The sequence below is a fragment of the Orussus abietinus genome, unplaced genomic scaffold, assembly GCF_000612105.2.
Source record: "Orussus abietinus isolate OABI.00-Male unplaced genomic scaffold, Oabi_2.0 scaffold1236, whole genome shotgun sequence".
Classification (NCBI taxonomy): Eukaryota; Metazoa; Arthropoda; class Insecta; order Hymenoptera; family Orussidae; genus Orussus; species Orussus abietinus.
The window spans coordinates 267-8,202 of NW_019395962.1; the positions used below are offsets into that span (position 1 = coordinate 267).

Here is a 7,936-nt window from a genome sequence, read left to right on the forward strand (position 1 = left end):
CGATTATCAAAGTGTTCTAAATTGTCGTAAAATTGTCCTGACCCTTTCGATTCTCATATCAGAGCCTTTGTATAATTGTATATTGATGGAAATATGAGAGATCGACGCCATTTTGGTTCTGGTCTGGGCTGTTAAAAAATTCTTTAGAAAAATCCAAATTTTGAATGTGTCATGACAATTCTTAGATGATCAGGAGTGACGTCAAGGTTTCGGACAGTTTGGTCTAATACCCTTAAAAAAAAGTGTTGTATTCGAATCGACAGATTTGAAAGGGGTTTCACTTCACCTTAATCTTTCTTCATTGCAGACGACTGGGAGCTCTTCGCGAAGGATTCGAAAGGATGGCGGAGTTCTACGAGGATTTGGAATACGACAAGCGAACCGCGGAATTATTTAAGGCGATGGGAGAACTCGTGCTCCGGGAAGAGCCGGTTAAAGGTAAATGCACGTTTACGCGTAAAGCCGTAATTGGGTTTTTAGACATTACTTTCGGGGTCGTCAGAGGATCTTTTGCGAGAGCAAGAAAAGCGGAGTCAAGACGTGTGCCAGAAATGTAAGGTGAACAAGATCGAGAGGAACGTTCGGGGAACTTCCGGAGAGTTTGAAAATGAATTTCCAACTACCCCAAATGCAGGGCAAATGCATTTAAAAGTGAACGACCTTCGATTCGTCGAGAGCTACGGAATTCCACGAGGGGATCAGCAATCATCGATCGCGGGCAAATGATCTGCAGTAATCGTGGACAGTCCGAAGCCCCGCGTTTAAATCCAAATCCGTTTAAAGGCAATACCAGGGGCTTTGTTTGAACATATGGAATCGCTTTCCCGGCGAATACCGAGGATGAAGAAATAATTTCGCCGGTGCGTTTAAATAAACCGCGACGACTCGATATCAACGCGTCAAAATGTAAAACGGAGTCGAGTTGGGACTCGGATTGTATACTGGAATTGTTAATAAATTTCATTGGATAAAAACACTCGTCGTTTGCGTACAATCGAAGAAACTGAAAGGCAGGTACACTTACCTCGCATTAATTCCAAGAAACTAGAGCTTTCGCGTTTTACGAGCGTCTTGCAAAAGCAGCTGTAATTCGAAGTCGAGCATCGTTGCATAAGGAGGGAGCGGAGCACTTCCCAGAAAAACTCCCGTTTCCTAGGAAAGGAATCGATAAACCCTTCAGGCACTACTAGAAATCATTTGGCGAGTGCTGCCTTCGGTTTATCGTGGATTTACGGCACGATCTCTGGTTTACTCGACGCGAAACAGGGCGGGGAACGTCCCGAGGATTCAAATCCGGCGATTCCGGGGCGCGGCGAGCGGGCCGTAGTGGCGCCATCGGGCGGGGCTCGGCGGAACCCGGTAGCCGGAGTGGGAGCGAGAGAAAGCGACGCGAGTTCCGCGGGCGCGAGAGAGAGGGAGCGCCGGCGGCTCGGGAGGGGGCCCAGCGGCGGCGCGCTCGAGGCTCGCGGCTCGCCGGGCGTCGAGTAGCGACGGACGCCATCTTGCGAAAGGCGGTAACCGCGGAGCGCGACCTTTGGCGGACTTCCTAAGGCGAGGCTCGCCGGTTGCGCCGGTAGTCTCGCGGTCCTAGTCTCCGTAAGTAGAGTCTCTCGTCGTTCGGTTAATCGAGGATCGGGTCCGACGGATGGAACGCACCGGGAGAGGGCGTTCGGTGCGACGGGATCGGAGAGCGGCGTGTCCGCGTCGCGAGACGGAGCGAGAGGGCGAATCCCCGGCCGGCGGCTCGCCCGGTAGGGCCTCGTGAGAGCAAGAGAGAGAGAGAGGGGAGAGGTCGTCCGGCCGTCCGACTCTCGGTCTCGGCTCTCGCGTCCTCCGTACCTCCTCCCGACGGGTGGTGGCGGCGCGGCCGCTCCTTTCGCTCCGCCGCCATAATCTCGTTAGGCCACGGAGGCGCGACACGTGCGCGCCGCGCGACTCCTGTCGGGCTTCGCCAAATCTGGTTTGCCTAACAGGATTCCCGGGAGCCGCCACCGCCGCTGCCGCCGCCGCCGCAGCGTCGTCGCCGGCGACGTTGCCGCTGTCCGCCGCCCGTGCGACGTTGCCGCCCCGCGGCCGAGGTACTTAAGCCGCGGGCCGCCTGTCGCCGCGAGGCGTCGCTCGGGGGCTCGCCGAGAGAGCGCTCGCGCGCCGACCCGGAGTAGCGCGCGCGGCGCCCACCAGCCCAGGACTCCCGAGGGCCGCAGCGGCGCCAGCGGAGGGGCCACCACGCCCAGCGGCCCGGCGTCGTCCCCTCTGTTCGCGGGAGTGGACCGGTGAGTGCAAGGTGCGTGCCCCGTGCGTGTCCCGTGCGTGCGCGACCCGTGGATTCTTCCGGGCGGGCTTGATGCGTCGTCCGTGCCGGCCGCTCCAGGGAGGAGTCCCTCTCCGTCCCCTCGACTGCTGAGCCCGGCCCGGCCGGCCGCCCTGGCGGATCCCCGACCCAGACGCGCCCCGACCCGCCCCGACCCGACCCGACCATGGCGTGCTGCCTGTCGGAGGAGGCCAAGGAGCAGAAGCGCATCAACCAGGAGATCGAGCGACAGCTCCGCAGGGACAAGCGAGACGCCCGCAGGGAACTCAAGCTCCTGCTCTTGGGTGAGTCTCTCTCTCTCTCTCCCCCTCTCTCTCCCTCCCGACGCCGCGTCTCGGAAACGGAACTCGCAGTCGCGACGTGGGAATCTTCACGTCCGAGGGCTTTTTCGGAATCGTGGGATGGACTCCAGGTCTCCTCGACGTAAGGAAATACTATGGACGCGTTCGGGGTGGCCGGGAAAGGAGGTTAGGGAGATCGATCGTTCGCGATAGTTTTGTTCTAACGAACCATACCCGTTTTAAATCTTCTCCGGGGAACCTCTTGGCCCGTTTTATTTCCTGGGGCGGGTACGTTCCCCGGGGAGATTCATCACCTTAACCAGTTAACTGTGTCGACCTATTTGAAACGTGTGTTTTCGTGAGTATACTCGTCATGAAAACACAACTGGTTAACTTGACGGAAGGACCGATTCGATCGGATCGAAGGAAGATTTTTTTTCCCCCCGGACTCGGAGGGCCTCTAACCGATATTTTTCCGAAATACTCATTGTTAACGTTATTCCGGGTAAAGGGGGAGGAAACTTGCAAATACTCGGTGCGCTCGGCCTTCTCGGGCCACGTTGACGCCTCGTGGCCGCTGTCAACGGGTCGCCTTTTCCTCCCCTCGCGTGTCGCCGACCGAGCGTTCGATCGCGCTCCGAGATACGCGGCCACGTTGACACCTCTTCCCCCCTCCCCTCCACCCACCCCTCTCCATTTCGCCCCCTCCCCTCTCCAGAGCTGCCGGCGATGAATCCGTGCTAACCGACGCGTCTCATCGGCGCGTGCAGGGGGTCGAAGTCGATTTAAATGGAAGTATCGATGGGAATTTTTTTTCGGACACGCGTAAATAGATGTAGCGTACTTGAAAGAAATTCTTAGACGAGAGGGATAATTAAGGGGAAGTGAAAGACCCTTCGAATCAGTCGATTTGAATACAAGACTTTTTTTTAAGGGTTTTAGATCATAGTGTTTGAAAGTTTGACACGTCACTCTTGATCATCTAAGAATTGTCCTGACCCATTCAAAATTTGGATTTTTGGAAAAAATTGTTTAACTGTAATCAAATTAGTCGATTCGAATACAACACTTTTTTTTTTAAGGGTATTAGACCAAACTGTCCGAAACTTTGATACGTCACTCCTGATCATCTAAGAATTGTCCTGACACATACAAAATTTGGATTTTGTAAAGAAATTTTTTAATTCAGTCTAGTCCAGAACCAAAATGGCGTCGAGCTTTAATATTTCGATCAGTATACAATTATCGAAGGCTCTTACGATAATTTAGTACACTGTGGTAATCGATAAACTCGCATTTGAACGGGATAAAGGCAAAAAAAGTGTTGTATGCTCTTGTATACCAAAACGATGGTAATACGAGGTCTCGCAGTGAAAATTGTGTCAAAGTTTCGGACAATTTGGTCTAATACCCTTTAAAAAAAGTGTTGTATTCGAAACGACTGATTTGAAGGGTGTTTCACTTCACCTTAAATAGACATACGTGTACCGATTCCAAGTCAACGCGCGATTCTTCTGCGTCTTCGAAAAGGGCCGCCGAATTTCTTCTCCTTTTATCATGTATATTTATTTTTTCTGGAGTTCTTTCCGAAAGAATCCTGACCCCCTTCAGATGTAGTATACTTGAAAGAAATTCTTAGACGCGACGAATAATTAAATAGACACACGTGTATCAATTCCAAGTCAACGCGCGATTCTTCGGCGTCTTCGAAAAGGGCTGATGAATTTCTTCTCCTTTTATTACATATGTGCCCATAATTATGAAAGTGGTCTAAGTGAAAATTAAAAAAAAAATGAGTTTATCAGTTATTTCACGCCACATTATTTCAAAGGAAATTAATTCAATGTAATTTCGAAACAAAAAATATATGACTTAGACCACTTTCATAATTATGGGCACAAAGTGGTCTAAGTGAAAATTAAGAAAAAAAATGAGTTTATCAGTTATTTCACGCCATATCAATTCAAAGGAAATTAATTCAATGTAATTTCGAAACAAGAAATATATGACTTAGACCACTTTCATAATTATGGGCTCATATGTGCCCATAATTATGAAAGTGGTGTAAGTGAAAATTAAAAAAAAAAAAAAAAGAATGAGTTTATCAGTTATTTCACGCCACATTATTTCAAAGGAAATTAATTCAATGTAATTTCGAAACAAAAACTATATGACTTAGACCACTTTCATAATTATGGGCACATATACTCATTTTTTCTCGAGTCCTTTCCGAGAGAATCCCGATCCACTTCCTCCGAGGACGAGGACGGGTCGAGCGATATTTACGGATTCCCTGCGTTGTCCTTCAGGGGACGTCGGAGAAGGGGATCGTTATCTTTTGTCTACCTTCGAGTATATCCGTTTCGACCGGTCCATCTCGCGGATTCTGTCTCCTTCCCTCTCGGCCGACTTTGGAGGGGTCCCATTCACGTTTGCTCTGGCCCCTCCACCCCGTCTCTTCCCGAACGGTCTATTTCTGGTTCGCATTCGACGGTTTCTCCCGCGACCGGCACGTGACACGCTTCCTTCGGAATTTCTCGTCGGGGATATCGCTCGTAAACGCCGGGACGAGCGGTTTCTCTCGGTCGGTCGCTCCGAAATAGAACGCCAGTGCGCAGGCGCGGGAGGTACCTCTCTCTCTCTCTCTGTCTCTCTCCCTTTCTCGAGGAGAGGAAAATCCGGGAAAAATTCCTGGCTTTTGGCGTTTTCATATCTGACCGTTAAGGCGAAGCGAAACACCCTTCATATCAGTCGATTCGAATACAACACTTTTTTTTAAGGGTATTAGACCTCCTGGAACCCGCTCGAATTTCTGGACAAACTTCCCAAAAGTTGGACATCAAGTAAAAAGCGAGGGGAGTCGTAAGTACCGATACTTAAGGTGAAGTGGAACACCCTTCAAATCAGTCGATTCGAATACAACACTTTTTTTAAGGGTGTTAGACAAAATTGTTCGAAACTTTGACACGTCACTCCTGATCGTCTAAGAGTTGTCCTGACACATTCAACATTTGGATTTTTTTTATTTTTATTTTTTAGGCTCTTAAAGGAGAATCGAAAAGGTCAGGACAATTTTACGAGAATTTAGAACACTCTGGTAATCGATAAACTCGCATTTAAACGGGATAAAGGCAAAAAAGTGTTGTATGCGCTTGTATGCCAAAACGATGGAAATAGGAGGTCTCGGAGGGAAAATTTAATTGGCCTGGAAATCACAGATGGCGCAGGGGGTCCNTTAAAAAAAAAAGTGTTGTATTCGAATCGACTAATTTGATTACAGTTGAACAATTTTTTCCAAAAATCCAAATTTTGAATGGGTCAGGACAATTCCTAGATGATCAGGCTGTATCAAAGTTTCGGACAGTTTGGTCTAATCCCCTTAAAAAAAAAGTGTTGTATTCGAATCGACTGATTTGAAGGGTGTTTCACTTCACCTTAAAAAAGAAAAAAAGCACTCGAGACGAAACGCGGCAGACATAGGTCAAGAAGACCTCGTTATCGCGTGGCTCTTACTCGGCGTTATCGTCGCCTCCTTCGATGATGTGAATGTTTATCTCAGAGACTACAATTTCTCGGAATTCCTGTTTAGAGAGAGTCGCAGAGATTGAGAGAGAGTTTGGAGCTGCAGCTGGTCGGCACCCAAGTGGAGGAGGCCTTGGCAGGGGACGGACAGGCCGCGCTTATTCAACATTTGGATTTTGCAATCGGAGCCCTGGAAGCGTTAATGCATCATGTACGCTCATTGCAAATCTCCCACGTGGCAGCCCATCGGGTCCTCGACCTATCTCAACAGCTTGTCCTTCCTTTTCCCGGGAAAAGTGTCGACTTTGCCGCTCTACTACAACAGGTAGAAATGATTTTAAGGTGAAGTGAAACCCCCTTCAAATCAGTCGATTCGAATACAACACTTTTTTTTAAGGGCATTGGATCAAATTGTCCGAAACTTTGACACGTCACTCCTGATCATCTAAGAATTGTCCTGACACATTCAAAATGGTGTCGGGCTTATATTTCGATCGATATACAATTATCGAAGGCTCTGATATGAGATTCGAAAGGGTCAGGACAATTTTACGACAATTTAGAACACTCTGGTAATTGATAAACTCACATTTGAACGGGATAAAGGCAAAAAAAGTGTTGTATGCGCTTCTTTGCTAAAACGATGGTAATACGATGGTAAAATCGGAGCCCTGGAAGCGTTAATGCATCATGTACGCTCATTGCAAATCTCCCACGTGGCAGCCCATCGAGTCCTTGACCTATCTCAACAGCTCGTTCGTCCCTTTCCGGGGGAAAAGCGTCGACTTTGCCGCTCTACTACAACAGGTAGAAATGATTTTAAGGTGAAGTGAAACCCCCTTCAAATCAGTCGATTCGAATACACTTTTTTTAAGGATATTAGATCTTTGACACATCACTCCTGATCATCTTAGAATTGTCCTGACACATACAAAATTTGGATTTTGTAAACAAATTTTTTAATTCAGCCCAGACCAGAACCAAAATGGCGTCGATCTCTGATATTTCGATCGATATACAATTATCGGAGGCTCTGATATGAGAATCGAAAAGGTCAGGACAATTTTACAACACCTTAACAGACTTCAAACAATGATCTGTACGTTCTGTGTAGTGAATGCAAGTAAAAATGTAAATCTTCAATCCGTCACGTTTTTTTTTTAGGCGGAAGCTCGCAAGGAGAACAGACTGTTACTCCTTCGAGAGGCGATGGAGAACTGCTCGAAAAACGTCGCCATTTCCAAACAACTGCAAAACGCTATGGAGGACCACAGGACGAGAAAGGAGAACTTCCAAATCGCCGCCAGGAACTTTAAGAATTTACTGGTCAACTCGAAACTCTCCATTTCGCAGATGGAGAAGCTGCGCCGTCAGTACGATGATATCTTGAGGGAATACCAGGAAAGTAGACGCGTTTTAGATCTGGAATTGCCGAAAGTCGTAAGGACGTACGTTCTCGTAATATGGCGTCGCCTTAAGGTGAAGTGAAACACCCTTCAAATCAGTCGATTCGAATACAACACTTTTTTTTAGGGTATTAGACCAAACTGTCCGAAACTTTGCCACATCTAAGAATTGTCCTGACACATACAAAATTTGGATTTTTCAAACAAATTTTTTAACAGTCCAGACAGAACCAAGATGGCGTCGAGCTCTCATATTTCGATCAGTATACAATTATCGAAGGCTCTGATATGAGAATCGAAAGGGTCAGGACAATTTTACGACAATTTAGAACGCTTTGTGATAGTCGATAAACTCACATTTGAACGGAATAAAGGCAAAAAAAGTGTTGTAATTGACAGCAGAGGGACCCCCTGCG

The 7,936-nt window shown here is 48.0% G+C and overlaps 1 protein-coding gene across 1 annotated transcript; it reads left to right on the forward strand.

The window, feature by feature from the left end:
- Nucleotides 1-6,181: 6,181 nt before the first annotated feature.
- On the forward strand, nucleotides 6,182-7,638 carry LOC105703298 (the record flags this gene model as incomplete). The annotated part of the gene is given in 2 exon segments (XM_023433834.1): nucleotides 6,182-6,439; nucleotides 7,279-7,638. Coding segments are annotated over 2 exon segments (582 nt in total), but the record flags the coding sequence as incomplete, so codon positions are not given.
- Between the last annotated feature and the right edge of the window lie 298 nt (nucleotides 7,639-7,936).